Here is an 18,487-nt window from a genome sequence, read left to right on the forward strand (position 1 = left end):
GTGCATGGCACTTTTTAATAGCATTGGTCCGCAATAATTCGATTAGGTCTTCATATTTTCTTTTGGGTATCTCTAGAGGCGCTTTGTAAGCACATTCTAATTTTATGTTTCTAAAATTCAGAGAGGCAGTGTTGTTTGTTCGCACATTTTTTCTTGGTTTAATACTAACAGCTCTATATTCAGACTGACCGAATAATGTCTTATAGTAAAATTGATCCAAATTATCTCTTTCAACTTTAAACACGCATGCTTCACTAAACTTCACAGTATCATTTAAAGAGTCTTTAGTAAAATTAAAGGAGGTTTGCAAAGTTAAATTTTTTATATCAAAAAAGTCATCGTAACTCATTTCCACTACTTTAAAGGGTTCTCCGGTTTTCCTTGCCGTTTGCACTAATGTTACGTACTGATCTGGTGTTGAAATTGGCCCTGATCTAAGACTCCTTTTTATATTTTTTTCTATGAGGGAGTGGACATTGTCTCCCTCATTTTGAGTATGTCCAGAAACCAGGTACTTATGAGTAATTGATTTTATTTTACTGTAATTGGCTAATGCATAAAAGTAAGCTGCTAGTACAAATTTGTTTTTCTGCTGTCCCGAACAATTGTCTGAATAAAATACAATTTCCAAATTATTTCCCTCGTATTCTTCGGATTTTCGTTGCAGATATTTTAAGAGACATGACCCTATTTCATTAGGTCCACGTTTTCCCTGTCCCTCATGCCACATAAAACAATAAACCGAGCCCTGCCCTTTACTCGCCAGGTCGCAAACTGTAAAATTGTACATAGAAAGTTTGGACTTATAATAAAACGTGGACACATCACCTTTTGGAATTGGTAATGTAGCTTCTAAGTCAAAACAAGCAACCTTATAAGATTCAGATATTTTATCCTTGTCCGCTTGCTTCTCTGCCCTGCTTAATTTTTTTTCGTGTTGGTGTGATAACTAGTCAATTTCCATCGCTTTCTTTTCTTCTTCATCCGCATTTTCAAAAGCAACGCACTTTTGGCATTGGTCCTTCTTAGGAACAAAGAATGCCAAGTTGTATTCATAATTAAATACATCCCTGTATGTACTTAGACTGGCAAATTGTTTGTTCTCGGCTAGGCACAAATTCTTATAGTCTCGGTATAAATCTGTAATCGTTTTTCCTCCTTCAATATACTGTTTTTCAGAATGTGCTCTTGTATAGTGACTTTCGATCTTCGGAATTGATTCAATATGGGCACGAATATCAATTTTGGCGCCAGACTTATTTTTTTGCTTTCCATATCTTCCTCTTTTTTCTTCGAAACTGCCTTCTATTCTTCCACTTATTACACTTCTAATGCAACGGCTTGTTACTCCCAAAGTAGATACAAAAAATATCTTACATACTCGAATTTTATGATTATTTTTTAGAAAATAGAATGCATTGTTATTTGTTCGTTTTTTATTTAGGCTGGTCTCAGTTTTCATAACTTCTTGCATTAGTGTCGAAATAAATGCTCTTTGTTTCTCAATATTGCTCAAACCCCAGTATTTGCTAAATAGCTGTTCTCTTTCTTCCATAGAAAATTTAGTCGCACACTTAAATCCGCAATGTTCTCCACATGGTGGTTTAATTTCTCTGGCCGCTATTTGTTGACCTTTATTAAGTGTCTTTTCAGGCATCCTTTTTCTCTTCCTACTTTTCTTCTTCGCCTCAGGTTCTTCTTCCATATTTTTTTCTTTTAAAACTCCTATTGGTACATTTTCGTCGCTGCTTGAAGATGTGTTTGTGTCGTCTTCATAGTTTGGATCTGCAATAGAGTCATCTGAAAAACCGGCACCTTCATCTTCTTCGAAAGGGGTTTTCATTTACCAAAGAAAAAATTGGGTTTTCTATTCAATTTTCTTTTTTAGATGTGTGCAAATCTTTTATTCCTTCAACTTCTTCCAACAAAATATTTTCTATTTCCATTATTACAGCAGTTTGTAATTGAACATCGCTAGTTTTTTCAAATGACTTGTTTTCTAATGTTTCAACGTGGAGGGTCTCTTGTTCAAATTCAATAGCACTCTCACAAGAATTTTTATTTTTATTCTCGACATCACTTGGCTCTGAAACGAGTGGTGCAATCTTCCAAATATTTTTATCGTCGGCATCGACAGATCTCAATAATTTGATACCTACAGCGTCCAACAGTTTTGCACCTCTTGAATAAGAATCCATCTTTGATGTATTAACTAAAAAAAAATACTGATGCAACCTTACAAAATTCAAAAAACAAACTTGTTTATTCATTCAGCAAATTCCCAACTATGTATAAACATAACAAAGGTACGTGTTGGTATGTATTCGCTTTCTGTAATATTTGTCAAGAGACTATTAACTATGATTTATCGCCTTAAACGAGACTGTCTCACTTTACAGGTCGAAACTTTTCAGTTTGATTAAATTCAAATTGTAGCATATTGGTGTGTTATACATACATGGTTACTGTTATTTACTGGGTCATGTTATTTTTTATAAGTTTTATAGTGTGTAGTGAACTTCTAGTATCCAAAAACAAAATATTCATTAAAAGTAAACATACCTTGCGGTTATCACTAAAATAAGAGAAACATTTTACTTTATTGGAGTACGACCCTGTTTGGCTTTGAGGTGTGATTTTGTTTACAGTAGGAAATAAGATATTATGCAAAATGAATGTATTAAATAGTAATTACTAAAACAAAGTTACTAAAATTTTGCTAAAAGTTATTTAAATTTCATTGTCAATAGTGGCACAATTTATAAATTTCTACTTTGTAAACAGTAAGTCTCTAAAAATATTAGCATTAATGGCACAATTATTGAAGATGCTTCACAACTAAATCTTTATTAATATAAATATACACATGCAATAGCGGCACTTTTAAAAGTGCCATTATTGTCACATTAAAATTATGATAATTGTTAAAACTTACCCAACTAAATCAATATGTCACTATTGCACGCTCTCACCTTGTGCACTTGTAGAGGGTTGTCGACGTACTAAACTGTTGAGCCGGTGTTGCTCCTCAGATGTGGCAAAAATGCGCGAAAGTCAATAACGTCATTTGCGCTATCTACCGGGGAATGAGAGAGCTATGTATATGCCAGTATTTTTAGAAGGTAGAGCTTCAAAAGCTAGGTATTTTAAGTATTAAAACTCAAAAGAGCAAAAATTTGAGGTGTGCCACTATTGCATCCAGTGAGCGATTTTTATATATTGAATGTGTTTACATTAAATTTTTTTAATTTTTCTATGTATATAAAAACCAGCTTACTAAAAAATGTACATTTTCCAGTCGAACAAAAAACTTCGTTAACAAATCAACAATTACGAATCTGCCGAATATCAAATTTGGGATATTCGCCGAATAATATATGATTTTCATACAACAGAAAAGTGTCGTGTTACTGTTAAATGGTTAAATATTTAAAGTATGGAAGAGTTAGATATCCATATGACAGAAACCTTATTAAGAAGAGTCATTAAAAAAATGCAATTTAGATCGAGAACAACACAAAATATTCGTAAAATTAGAAATAAAAACTTCAAGAGTAGAATATTTGATACAGATAAAGTATTTCAGAAGGCAAAAATATACCAATCGTTTACTTAGATAAAACACATACATATACATAGCGGGCATATTTCCTCGAAAAATTGGACAGACGATTCCACAAAAGGTTTATGTTGTTATTTCTAAAGACCAAAGCTTATAATAGTTTACACTGAAGGAGAAATGGGTTTTATTAAAAAAAGTTTGTTGATATTTAAATCCGGGACCACATCTGGAGATTATCATTCCGAAATGAATTCGGTAAATTACGAGAAATGGCTAAAAGAGAAGTTAATACCCAACATTCCTAACCGAATTCAGTAATAGTTTATGATAATGATAGTTATCACAATGTACAGATAAATCGAGCGCATAATTCCAATTGTTTGAAGAAAGAAATGATTAAAATGGTTGACACAACACAATACCTGCTATTTCAACGAGTTTAAGACCGATATGTAACATACGCATTTGATGAGTATGATGAGCGGTGTGGCCGAAAATAAGGCAACACTGCTTTACGATTACCCCCGTATCACCCAGACGTGAACCCAATCAAATTAATTTGGGCAACGGTTAAGAATATTATGAGTTAAGGAATGCCACGTTTAAACTTAAGAAAATTAGCAGAAAAAGTATATAATAAAATGGGTATTGAGGAATAGAAAAAACGGTGCAATCAGCAGATTCATTTATAAATAGTAAACCTATAACTGTTTACGTACCTGCCTCAGAAATTGTTTGCTGCAAGGATGCAGCTCCGGAGCTGCCCCCTTCTTTCGCCAAACATTGAGACGCTTCGGCTGTAACCGTTAGCTTGGCCTCGAGTGGAATTAACGGAAGTTTAAGTTTAGTATTCACTCTATGATTCAGTTGAATTAAGTCCATTGCTCTAAAGAGGCGTGTAAAAAACACAAGCTTCCAGTCAATACAGTTCAAAACGAGGTTCAGAGTGTTTCGTTTGCGAATAATAGAAACAGTGTTGATCCAACTAATTGAAAACCTAACATTAAGAAAAAGTGTATTGCAGAAAGAAAAAATTATGTTAACTGGAAAGGTAGTAGTATGAGACCTAGGCAAAGAGGACCTAATTGTTAATGTAAGTTTATATATTTTGAAAAGGTGAACGAAGAACAGAGGCAAGCAGTTTTAGTAAACTTTAATGAAATGGGAGACAAACAGATTCAAACTATCTACTTGGGTGGTTTAATAACAAGAAGCAGTGTTGCCAGAACTCGAGCTAAAACTGGTGAGCGAGAGAGGCGTAGTTGTGCTCACAAGTACTATATTAAGCTGGTTATGGAAAAAATACTAGTTTTTAGGAGTGCATTCAGAGCAATACACGGGATATCCAAAAAACGAGTGGATAGTATTGCTAAAACTTTGCGCAGTATTAACATTACACCCCGGAACAGCAAACAAGGTAAACATAAAAATAGTAAAAACCGCATTTCAAAAGATTTACTGCAGATGGTAGATAATCACATAAAAAATTTTTTACGACGTGAATCACACTACAGCCGAGTGAAAACGTCCCGTTTTTATTTGTCTCCTGATCTCAATGTTAAGAAAATGCATGGACTTTATTCACAAGTGAATGAACCGGAAAGTGTTGTTGATAAAAACTATAAACCTAAAGTACGATTTTTATTTTAGGTATTTTAATACCTTCGTGAGAATGTCACTCACCGGTGGGCCACACCGTTTCCTGCCAAGAGCCATGCACGTTCACCCGTGGGTCACGGTCTAGTGCATATCTTATTCAACCTAAAGTAGAAACCCTCAATTTAGAAGAGTGATATCATAGTTTAAACGCGGAATATCCTCAAATTTAAATGTACACAGCGGCCCTCGAAAACTGCCTGTTTTCTCGATTGCAATTTGCGTTTCCTCATAAGAAATTACAGACTATATAAAGTAGTATATTTATTTGTGCTTCTCTATAGTAGACTTGACCAGAAGTTGTCGTACAATGTAGCCAATTCTTGTTCACAAGTAGTAATTATGGTCATACAAAACCTGTATTTTTCCATGCAGCGATTATTACCGTCATAAAAATACAAAAAAACCTGATTTTTTTAATAGTTAACATTAAGCACAAAATTGTAATGAAATAAATTTTATTTATATGTTCCGTTTTGTTACATATTTAAATTTATAAAATAAAAATCGATATTTTAAAACAATATTTTTCAATCGTTTGGCAACTTTGGAATTAGCGACGGAATTCCGTTTCAATTCAGATCCACAGAAAGCCGTAAGACTAGTTTTTGTCGAGCGAGTGCCCATCAACAATAGGTTATTTACATTGGCGTTTCTGAGGGTAGGGTATTTTATGCGATAAGTTTGTGTTATTGTTAAAACGTGTTATTGATAATACGAGTGTTATAGTTTGTCGTTTTATAGTAAATTTTTAGTTATATTCTGTGATTATTTGGTTTGAGTTTTATTGGAGTTGGACGAAAAACCGAGTTGTTCCAAGAGAAGACTGCAAAATTCTGATGTTGATTCCAAAAATGAAATGCCGCAAAAGAGACGGAAAATGTTAACGATCGAAGAGAAGGTAATAATACGAAACGATTATGAAGGAATTGTCGGCAGAAAAATGGAATTAAATGTTAGCCAAGCGGTCGACATTTGTAGCAGTTTAACAAAAGTATCCGTTAGCTGTATTTATCGTGTACTTAAAAATACATCGGAAAATAAAAAGCAAGAAAAAGGTAAAACTAGAGGTAGGAAAAGCATTGTTTTGGATGACGAGACAAGGAATATTATACGTCGAAAAATTCATTCATTTTATTTTCGGAGTGAAATTCCAACACTGAAAAATATTTCTCAAGAGCTCGAAAACGATGACTCCTTACCCAAGATATCTCGTAGAGTCTTAACCAGGACCATGCGTGAAATGAACTTTCGATATGTAAAACTCAACAGAAAAAGTATGGCTATTAGAAAAAATAAAATTATTGTGCGGAGAAGAAAATATTTAGAAGAAATAAGCAAATTCGCTAAATATGTTATTTGGATGAAACCTGGATTAACTAAGGTTGGAAAAGGTCATACAGTTGGAAAAGTTTGGCAAGATTTAAATGTCAAAAGTAAACGCGAAGCATTTATAGAAGGCTGATATACAGGATTAAAAGCTCCATCAGAAAAGGGACGGCGTTTAATCGCCACCCATATAGGAAGTGATACAGGGTTTCTTTGAGTCGAAAAAAACAGGTGATTATTAAAGAAATTGAAAGGGAGGATTCAACAATGGCTTACAGAAAAGGGGATTGCATACGAAGAATCAATGCTCAAAATTTAGCTCCTTGACATTGCACGGTTAAGGAAAATTGAATATCTTAAATATGCTGTAGATGAAACTGCAAAAGATTATGGTGTCAAAGTTCTGCGTCTACCACCTTATCATTGCGAACTTAATCCCATTGAACTTATCTGGGAGCAAGTGAAAGGAGAAGTAGCACGCATTAACAAATCGTTCAAATTAAACAAAATTAAGAAACTTTTAATTCAAGCAATCCTCCATGTAACTCCAAAGAAATGGGCTAAATGTATAGGCCACATAATTAAAGAAGAACATCGTATGTGGGAACTTGACACTTATATAAAAGTTTTACTAGAGCCAATTATAATTACACCAGGTGGTGAAGATAATGACAGCGATAGCAGCACTGCATCTTCAGGTTTAAACAGCGAATAATATTTTCTAATAGTTTAATAAGAACATCAGCATAAAAAAAAACCAAAAACAAAAAAAAACGAGAAGAACATAGTAAGTGTGTATAGTGTTTGTGTTTAAACACATCAAACATTATTTTTATTTGGTTTTTATAGAATTTTATTTTGTTTTATAGGATTTTATTTTGTTTTGTTTTATACTGTTTAAGTGTTTTGGTCATTTTATTTAATAAGACAATATGGCTCTTGGCGAACACCCATTTAAAAAAAGTATCGCGCCACAAGACATACCTCTGGGGTGGTGTGGAAACTGTCTTAAAATTTGTTTTAAAAAAATTTCATTGTGTAACTCTTTAAGGACGGGTCACGTCAAAAGACGTTTTAGCGTAACTTCTGCGACAGCCGGTTGGCATCAGTAAACTTTCTGCAAAATTACTTCTTTTTTATAGCTTTTTGTTTGTGGCATTCTGTATTTTTAGGGGAATGTAGGGAATGAGCCACAAAATATTTATTCATATGTTTATTTATTGACGATTCGATCCCTATATCCAGAGACCGTTTTCAATTATACAAATGATAGTACTATTTATTTTCTATGGCTTTTCGCTTGTCGTTCTGTATTTTTAGAAATGATGTTGGGAATAAGCCACAATATATTTATTCAAATGTTTAATTTACGGACGTTTCGATCTCTATAAAGAGACCGTTTTCAAAAGAGACGGAAAATGTTAACGATCGAAGAGAAGGTAATAATACGAAACGTTTATGAAGGAATTGTCGGCAGAAAAATGGAATTAAATGTTAGCCAAGCGGTCGACATTTGTAGCAGTTTAACAAAAGTATCCGTTAGCTGTATTTATCGTGTACTTAAAAATACATCGGAAAATAAAAAGCAAGAAAAAGGTAAAACTAGAGGTAGGAAAAGCATTGTTTTGGATGACGAGACAAGGAATATTATACGTCGAAAAATTCATTCATTTTATTTTCGGAGTGAAATTCCAACACTGAAAAATATTTCTCAAGAGCTCGAAAACGATGACTCCTTACCCAAGATATCTCGTAGAGTCTTAACCAGGACCATGCGTGAAATGAACTTTCGATATGTAAAACTCAACAGAAAAAGTATGGCTATTAGAAAAAATAAAATTATTGTGCGGAGAAGAAAATATTTAGAAGAAATAAGCAAATTCGCAAAATATGTTATTTAGATGAAACCTGGATTAACTAAGGTTGGAAAAGGTCATACAGTTGGAAAAGTTTGGCAAGATTTAAATGTCAAAAGTAAACGCGAAGCATTTATAGAAGGCTGATATACAGGATTAAAAGCTCCATCAGAAAAGGGACGGCGTTTAATCGCCACCCATATAGGAAGTGATACAGGGTTTCTTTGAGTCGAAAAAAACAGGTGATTATTAAAGAAATTGAAAGAGAGGATTCAACAATGGCTTACAGAAAAGGGGATTGCATACGAAGAATCAATGCTCAAAATTTAGCTCCTTGACATTGCACGGTTAAGGAAAATTGAATATCTTAAATATGCTGTAGATGAAACTGCAAAAGATTATGGTGTCAAAGTTCTGCGTCTACCACCTTATCATTGCGAACTTAATCCCATTGAACTTATCTGGGAGCAAGTGAAAGGAGAAGTAGCACGCAATAACAAATCGTTCAAATTAAACGAAATTAAGAAACTTTTAATTCAAGCAATCCTCCATGTAACTCCAGAGAAATGGGCTAAATGTATAGGCCACATAATTAAAGAAGAACATCGTATGTGGGAACTTGACACTTATATAAAAGTTTTACTAGAGCCAATTATAATTACACCAGGTGGTGAAGATAATGACAGCGATAGCAGCACTGCATCTTCAGGTTTAAACAGCGAATAATATTTTCTAATAGTTTAATAAGAACATCAGCATAAAAAAAAACCAAAAACAAAAAAAAAACGAGAAGAACATAGTAAGTGTGTATAGTGTTTGTGTTTAAACACATCAAACATTATTTTTATTTTGTTTTTATAGAATTTTATTTTGTTTTATAGGATTTTCTTTTGTTTTGTTTTATACTGTTTAAGTGTTTTGTTCATTTTATTTAATAAGACAATATGGCTCTTGGCGAACACCCATTTAAAAAAAGTATCGCGCCACAAGACATACCTCTGGGGTGGTGTGGAAACTGTCTTAAAATTTGTTTTAAAAAAATTTCATTGTGTAACTCTTTAAGGACGGGTCACGTCAAAAGACGTTTTAGCGTAACTTCTGCGACAGCCGGTTGGCATCAGTAAACTTTCTGCAAAATTACTTCTTTTTTATAGCTTTTTGTTTGTGGCATTCTGTATTTTTAGGGGAATGTAGGGAATGAGCCACAAAATATTTATTCATATGTTTATTTATTGACGATTCGATCTCTATATCCAGAGACCGTTTTCAATTATACAAATGATAGTACTATTTATTTTCTATGGCTTTTCGCTTGTCGTTCTGTATTTTTAGAAATGATGTTGGGAATAAGCCACAATATATTTATTCAAATGTTTAATTTACGGACGTTTCGATCTCTATAAAGAGACCGTTTTCAAACATACAAATGACAGATATATTTATTTTTCTATAGCTGCTTGTTTGTGGCATTCTGTATTTTTAGGGAGAAGGTTGGACATAAGCCACAATATATCTATTTACATGTTTAATACATTGACGTTTCGATCTCTATTCCGTTTTTTAAAGATAGAAAAAAAAAATAAACAATATAAGAATATAAAAATATATAATAATAAACAAATAAAATAAATATAACTATCATTTATATCTCTGAAAGCGGTCTTTGGATATAGAGATCGAAACGTCAGTAAAAACTTGTAAATAAATATATTGTGGCCTATTACGAACGCTAATATTTGAAAAATAAAATATAATTAACGTTAAAATAAAAGTAAGTGTACGTCACTGGATTTCCAAACAGCTTTCCGCATTTCTGGGCCTTTAAACGATGACTCACTCTCTCAAATAGTGAAATTATACCATAAAATTGTACAGTTTATTCTGGGGAACATAATACTGCAGTGACGGCTGCAGGAATGATATATATGTCTAGATTCACCGTGGTTTTCGGAAAAGAATTTTGTAAGCACTAAAAACACTTGAAGTCTAAAAAAGTATATTTCAAGTATCAAAATGATTTAAAAACTTAACTTAAACCTTAAGACACGCCGTCTTGTTTTTCTCTCCAAAAACAATGATATAAGTAAAGGGAAAAATACTAGTGACTAACCTTAAATTTACATTACAAAACATAATTTATTTTTAAATAAAGGTATTAGATAACATAATGTTTAGGCAATAAAACACATTTTAATATTACATCTTACCGTGACTGTGGTAACAAATCGCAAAAAATAAAAAATAGATTTATTATTTTTTATTATTATTATTTTTTTTTAATATTATTGATACAGATTACTTAGCCTATTCGTGGATTTTCTTAAAGCACGGAATACATAATGCCGGCTGTCCATTGCAGTCTTCGCAAAATGTAAGTATCTTACTTGCTTTTGCCGATGCCACTTTCCTACCTTTCTCATCTTTAAGCGTTTTGTAGCAATTAGAACATCGTTTTCTGCTTTTTCTCGCATTTCCTTCATATTTCCCTAGCCTATGGTTACTTCTACATCGTTTGCGTATGTATGCCCCTGCGTGTTCATTGCTATAGTGCATCATTTTTTTCTGCATAGATACGCAAATCGTACGTATAACCTTCAGTCGTACATATTTTATAGAGTTTAACTCTGTATTTGTGTGTTTTTGCTGGTAAGTATTGACGGAACACCAACCTGCCTATCCAAGGTATCATGCTATCATCAATCACAACTTTCTGGTCGGGAACAAGTGTCTCCTTAAACTGTTGACAAATACGATTTACAACATCTTTTATTTTCGAGAGTCTGTCTTGGCCAGCTCGTGGATCGTTATTATTACAAAAATGCAAGCATTTCAATAACTGGTCGAATCTGTTGCAATTCATAATTTCTTTTATTCGCTTATTAGCGTATATTTCATCATTTGACTAATAGAGGCGCATTTTTGATAGCTGATTAATCCCCATTATTAGCAAGATAGCTGGAAATTTTTTCATTTCTACTTTGTTAGTATCTGTCCAAGTTTTCAACAGATACCGTGGTCGCAGTGGCTTCGATTAAATAATCTGATATGCATATCTGTTAGTTTTCTCTACTATGATGTCAATGATTGGATTAGTAATAAACTGTTTGTAGATAGCGTAAGGTTGAGATAAATCTAAATTGTTAACTTTCAAACCGGTTTGTCCGAAGAACTGAAAATTTAGAGGTGTCTGTAAATGGTCCCCATTTGACAGGATTAACTGTTTCTTGTACGCCTGCATCGCTTGCCAAACTGTTGTAACTAAAGTAATCGTCAGAACTGTTATTATCAGAAAGAGCATTTTTCATCACATCTTAATCATCTGAAGGCCTATAAGACTCTTCAGAATCCTCAAACGGTCGGAGTAGTAGTAAACTTCCTTGTAGTTCAGAAGTAGAGGGACGTGGTTCTTCTGGAGTGCGAAAAGACTAAACTGAGCCAACGAAATAACGACATAAAAATTTTAACATTTGGTTTTCAGCAGAATCTTCCTCTGCCGAAAATTCCGGCCGGCGAAGCCTTCTACAAACGTCAACTATGTTTTACAATTTTTGCATACATTCGGGTAAAACTGGCAAAGCTCATTTTTACATTTACGATGAAACAACCGATAGAAAATCACCGAATAAAGTTGTTTCTTTTCTTTATCACTATATAAAAAATACCCTTCCAAAAAATGTCGGGCAACTATACCTCTTTTCCGATAATGCTGCAGCTCAAAATAAAAATTCAACGATACTACAGTTTCTGCATCTTCTTGTTAGAACAACGTCTTTGGAGAATATTCAACATCGTTTTCCTGAACCAGGGCACAGTTTCCTACCGTGTGACCGTTGTTTTGATGTTATAGAAAAGTTTTTACGAAAAAAAGATTTTCTCTCCTACACAATACTGTCAGTTTATTCAACAGACATCCAAATATTTTATACACATTATGGTTCATCAAGATATGATCTTTAACTTTAGCAGTCATTTTAAGAATCATTTTAAATAAGTTATAATGAATTTTCAGAAACAGAGGTTTAAGATTTCTCAACACTGGATTTTTGGATACAGCAACAGCAGATAGTTAATGTATCTGTTACAACTGGTATTCCTATTTTTGAGTCGTACTACGTTTTGAGGGACAATAAAAATAATCTTTCAGTTAAAACTAACTTGATGGTGTATAAGTCATCAATACCCGTAAAAAAGGCCAAGTACGGCAAGAGGCAAAGGGCAAGACGTAATGCATTAGCTACCAACTACGTTCCAGCCAACGAAATGGAGTTTTACCAATCCCTTAAATGTGATGACGTTGGTAATGATAAACATGATTCCCACATATTTTAGGCACGGATGACGACGACCAAGCAGACGAATAGACTGATTTTCTGTTTAAATATAAAAGAAAAAACGTTTGTTTTTTCTGATTTTTAATAATAATAAACAGATTTTGCAGTAACTTTTTTTTTATTTTCCAATAATAACTACAATGGATAATATTTTTTTTTAATTTTGGTGCAAGAGGCAGCTCCAAATTTTTTTGCATTTTATATGCAAAAAGAAGTTTATATAAATAAAGGAAAAAGTTGGCAGGTGTACCAATGTAATTATCTTTTAACTAACCTGCTTTATTGTAATTAATACATGGGTAATTTTTTATAAAACATTTTTTCTATTTTCCCAAACGTTACTTCCGCTGTCCCTTTCTTGCAGCAAGGTCCTCAATTGTATCTACCGGTGGGCTTACTCGAAGTATCAAAAATGCGGGCCCTTGATTCATTATATTTGGCGACAACTTTAAATAAAGCCTCTTATAGGCGTTTTCATACAATAATTAATTAATTTGTACTTTTTAAGGTTCTCAGCTTAATATTAATTTGAATTTAACTTGTACAGGTATCGTAAATTTTGTTCTAAACGGAAAACACCAAATTGGACAAGGAGCTATATCTTACGTAGATGAAGAAATTGTTAATGTATTAACGACTCTATTGGACAGCTTCCGGTTCACTGACGATCTTGGATCTTTACAGTTTCAACTAAGAGTATTGCATAAGCCTATTTTTCCTATTAAAGGATCATTCCTAGTTGTACAGGTGTGTATATTAAATATAAAGTGGTATTAAAGGTATATTTTTTAAATAATTTTACTTCAGTTTGTTTACAATCGAACCTAAATCAATTCTAATTTTATTCATAAAAAAGTATTACCAATCCTTTGAAAAAAATCATAGTGTGGTTAAACATTGAAAATTAAATGTTTCGGGAATAAAAAATTGACCTGTCACTTAAGTTATATTTTCGGTTCTCATTAAGCCAGCTAGAAAATGATTTTGGGCATTGTAATACTAATAAAAATAAACAAGATGGAGCGACCGATCACAGATAGTGAGTTGTATAGAATTAAAAAGTAAATAACTTTTTTGTTATAATGAGTACCTTTTTACATTACCTTCTAGGCGTATATTTACATAGATATCTAATATTGACAAAATTGTAAACGACCAGATTGATTCTTCTTCTTCAAGTGCCATCTTCGTTCCGAAGGTTGGCGATCATCAGGGCTATACGTATTTTCGAAACTGCTGACCGAAACACTTCGTTGCTGCTACAGCTATACCATTCCCGTGGATTCTTTAGCCAGGAGTTTCATCTCTTTCCTATGGACCTTTTTCCTGCTATTTTCCCTTGCATAATTATTCGAAGCAGTTCATATCTTTCGCCTCTTGTAATGTGTCCCAAGTATTGCAGTTTTCGTTTTTTGATCGTAAATATGACTTCCTTTTCTTTATTCATTCTTCTCAAGACCTCGAGATTTGTGACTCTCTCGGTCAGATAGGATACATCCACAGTTCAAATGCCTATAATTTTTTGGTATCAATCTTTTTTAACGTCCATGACTCCATTCCGTAGAACAGCACAGAAAGTACGTAACATCTCATCAGGCGAAGTTTCATTTCAAGTCTCAAATCTCTTCCGCAGAACACTCTCTTCATTTTAGTGAATATGGATCTGGCTTTTTCTATTCTTATTTTGATTTCTGCTGAGCTATCGTTGTCTTCATTTATAAAAGTGCCTAAATATTTATATTTGCTAACTCGATCGATAATTTCATTGTGTAAATATTAATTTTGGACATTTTGTGTTGATTTCGATATTACCATAAATTTAGTTTTCTTTATGTTCAAAGATAGTCCATATTCTTCGCTGCAGTCTGCTATCCTATTCACCAATGTCTGTAGCTCTTCAAGTGTTTCTGCGATCAGAACGGTGTCGTCGGCAAATCTCAGATTGTTTAATCTAACACCATTTATTTTAATACCTACGGATTGCTCAGAGAGTGTTCTATTCATTACGTCTTCGGAATAGAGATTAAACAGGGTTGGTGACAGTATACACCCTTGTCTCACACCTCGCTTTATTTCAATTTCTTCAGTGGTATTATTCTCTACTCTCACTACTGCTTTCTGATTGTAGTACATATTTGCTATTAGTCGGATATTTCGTTTATCTAAATTCTTTTCTGTCATGAGTCTGATTAGGTGATCATGCCGCACTTTATCAAAGGCCTTGTTGTAATCTATGAAACACATGAATACATCTTGATTTATGTCAAGATATCTTTGAGACATAACGTTCAGTGCAAACAACGCCTCTCTTGTTCCAAGTCCATTTCGGAATCCAAACTGGGTATTATTGATGTCCATTTCCAGTTTTCTGTGTACTCTAGAGTGTATAATTTTCAGAAATATTTTCAGTACATGGCTCATCAGACTGATTGTACGGTAATCACTGCATTGTTTGGCATTTATCTTTTTTGGTATAGTAACAAAGGTGGATAAAAGCCATTCTTGTGGTATTTTTCCTGATGTATAAATGCTATTGAAAAGTTTAACTAAAATGTGAATCGAGTCCAGATTGATTATGTTATTATAAATAGATTGATTATGTTATTATAAATAGGTGTTTTCGTAGCTGTAATAAAAGCGTAAAAGATATTCAGGAGGTGATATTTATAGTGATCACAAAAATGTTCAAGAGAAAAGTATAACCCAATACAGGCATAAGGAAGCTTAACAATTCAACTGTTTAAAACTAGATACCTTCGTAGCTAAGCATAAAATTAGAGGAGCTTCAAGAGTGAAGTGAAACGCCATAAAAACAGTTATTAATGACGTTTTGAATAAAAAATTAAGATCAGGACAATATAGCAGAAGTCTGTATAGCATAGGCAAACACACAGCTCTTGACACAAACGGAATACAGAGGAGATGCCTCAAACAACTTCCAAAAGTCATATTCCCTCTGCTAGCCGAAACTGTCAATGCCTGCCTTCAACAGGAAGACTTTTCTAACCCTTTGAAGGTATCCAGCACAATCATGATCTGTAAATAGGGAAGTCAACTACCAGTGCTGAATCCTACAGATGATGAAGCTTAATAGGCAGGAATCGATGAGAGAACGTATCTCTTGCTTAAGTTGAGTATTCTATAATAGATAAAGTCTATGTTTGCTAGTTGATGGATTAACGCTGATGAATAGTCACGGTTTTTACCGATGATTCGGAATTTTTTTTCGGTGGCCATGACTTGATTAAGCTGTCTCTTGCTTATAGAGTGTAGATTTTCGCTTTGTATTTAATAATTGGTCTTACGAATGTTTTATACGTCTGCTGGAGAATAACATGACTGGTATAGGGAAGTCAACTACCAGTGCTGAATCCTACAGATGATGAAGCTTAATAGGCAGGAATCGATGAGAGAACGTATCTCTTGCTTAAGTTGAGTATTCTATAATAGATAAAGTCTATGTTTGCTAGTTGATGGATTAACGCTGATGAATAGTCACGGTTTTTACCGATGATTCGGAATTTTTTTTCGGTGGCCATGACTTCATTAAGCTGTCTCTTGCTTATAGAGTGTAGATTTTCGCTTTGTATTCAATAATTGGTCTTACGAATGTTTTATACGTCTGCTGGAGAATAACATGACTGGTGTTTCCAAATTTGCCACTTAGTGCTGTTAGAAGTGTGACTCTGTTTTTACAATGTTTAGGGTGTTTCGTAGGTCAGCGTTCCAACTGAACGTCTTTGTCTGACTGTCTGAAATCAAGCTTTTCTCCGTTGTGCAGTGTGTGGTTTTTCTGTTCCAGTACTGGGCGGGAACATTTAAGATTTCTGAATATAAATAATTGTGTTTTGTAGGTTTTAGAGTTAATCTCCATTTATTGCATCATTCAACTAACGCATATCCCTAAAGTTTTTGGAAAAAACAAATATGCATTTTCTAATTGTAAATTAAGTTTATTTTATTAACTAAATACAGGTAATTAAGTCTACATATTTAATTTTATAATGTATTTTTACAGAACAAGGTATGTGATCTTCAGTGGTAAGTAAATTTGGTATTGCATGTGCAATAAGCCTCTGGACTGTCGATCTCACGAAATTTTTGCAAAATTCTTCGCCTTATTTTGGGCTTTCCAGCCATTATTATACACCATTCGACTCAACATAGCCCAAAACTCTTCTATAGGCCTCATCTGAGGCACATTTGGAGGTTTGTCGCGCTTGGGAACAAAATTTATAGTTTGAGCTGAGAGTTTGCAGAATCAAAATATGATTTCATCATTGGGGCTATGAGTATTTATAAATTGAACAAGCTTTGTAAGATACCTGTGAACGTAATTGTCAGCATTGAGAGCTTCACCGCGAACACGCCAACAAACGGCTGTGAAACACCAGTTTCTGAGATGGCACACTATACCAAAATGTTATCGGCAAATTTCATTTGTCTTAAACCTAATTTCGTCCGGTGCATCTTGTACATTGCGTGTATAAAATCCGTCGTTGCCCTTCATTTCGGAATTGGATAAACTAAGATACTTTTCGTCATCAATATTGAGAATTTTACCAGGAAAATGAATACGTCTCAATGCCCGGCAACCATGGACGTATAAACATAGATGGACACAGCAATAAGATACCTTAAACACACACTGTTTTGAAGCTTCTATATTCCTGAACAAGAGGGTAAAGGGGAGTAAAACGGGTATCGATAGACTGTGATACTTCCTCAATGAGCATAAGCGTGCTTGAATTTTTACTCGCGGGGATAATTATTCAGACGTTAATAATTGGAAGTAGTAATAATGTATAAAAACACATTTTTATAGAAAAAATAAAATACAATTTTATTTGCTTTAAAATTATTACAATAAAATATAGTTGAGCTCAAGTTAATTTTTTAATAGGTATCAAATAATCCTACGATAAAAAAAAAACAATTAAAAAATATACATTTGTCAAATTTAAGTACATACCTATATGTATTGATAATGTATTAAAACATATTTTTTCAAATTGTGACAAATTTGTTTTAATACAATATGAATAGATTCCTCGTAGTAAGGGTTTGTGATACAAAAATATTTATTGATCATTCCAATGCTCTTGCTGGCATTTGACATAAAATTATTTGCAAATATACCTACTTATTAAAAAGTAGGCATAAAAATGTATAAATTATTGGAAAGCTATTTAGCGAACAGAAATATTAAAATAAAAATGGTAAATAGACATAATAGAAGACGTTGGTATAGAAGTAAATTTATTGATTGCGAAATAAAACAGTCTTAGTAAGAACGCTTTTTATGCGCACGGTGTTAGCATCTAAAGTAGTCCTCGTTTCATGATGAATTCCAATTTTAAAATATTTCTCAAGAACCAATTTTAAAAGTTGCATAAAGTGACCATCGATTGCATCTTCATCATACATATGGTCACCAAAATGCTCATAAATTGATTTTGGGACATTTTGTATGGTTTTATTAATCAAAATATTCATAAGGTTTTTAACTCGTCAGTTGTAGATATTTATAGTTTTATTAAAAAATCTGAAATATTTTTCAGCTTCCTTACAAGTTTTAATAACCAAAAAGGATGCTTTTGAAAGGTTTTTCTACTGTTTTCTCTGTTGAAGTTTAGAGTAAGTTTTATCATTAATCAGTATTATTTGGAAAACTACATAAAAAAATAAATGAGTTTTACATTTATTTGTAACATTTTACATTTGTATTTACATTTCACTAATTTATTTGAATT

General features: G+C 33.1%; 1 protein-coding gene across 1 annotated transcript in view; it reads left to right on the forward strand.

Moving 5' to 3' along the window:
• LOC140446579 (beta-1,4-mannosyltransferase egh-like) overlaps positions 1 to 16,779 on the forward strand; it is a 40,577-nt gene extending 23,798 nt beyond the window's left edge. The window contains exons 3-4 of the mRNA XM_072539144.1: positions 13,282 to 13,481; positions 16,753 to 16,779. Coding sequence (XP_072395245.1) covers positions 13,282 to 13,481; positions 16,753 to 16,779 — 227 coding nt within the window. The remainder of the gene's footprint in view (positions 1 to 13,281; positions 13,482 to 16,752) is intronic.
• The last annotated feature ends 1,708 nt before the right edge of the window (positions 16,780 to 18,487 follow it).

This window comes from Diabrotica undecimpunctata, chromosome 7 (genome assembly GCF_040954645.1).
Source record: "Diabrotica undecimpunctata isolate CICGRU chromosome 7, icDiaUnde3, whole genome shotgun sequence".
Classification (NCBI taxonomy): domain Eukaryota; kingdom Metazoa; phylum Arthropoda; class Insecta; order Coleoptera; family Chrysomelidae; genus Diabrotica; species Diabrotica undecimpunctata.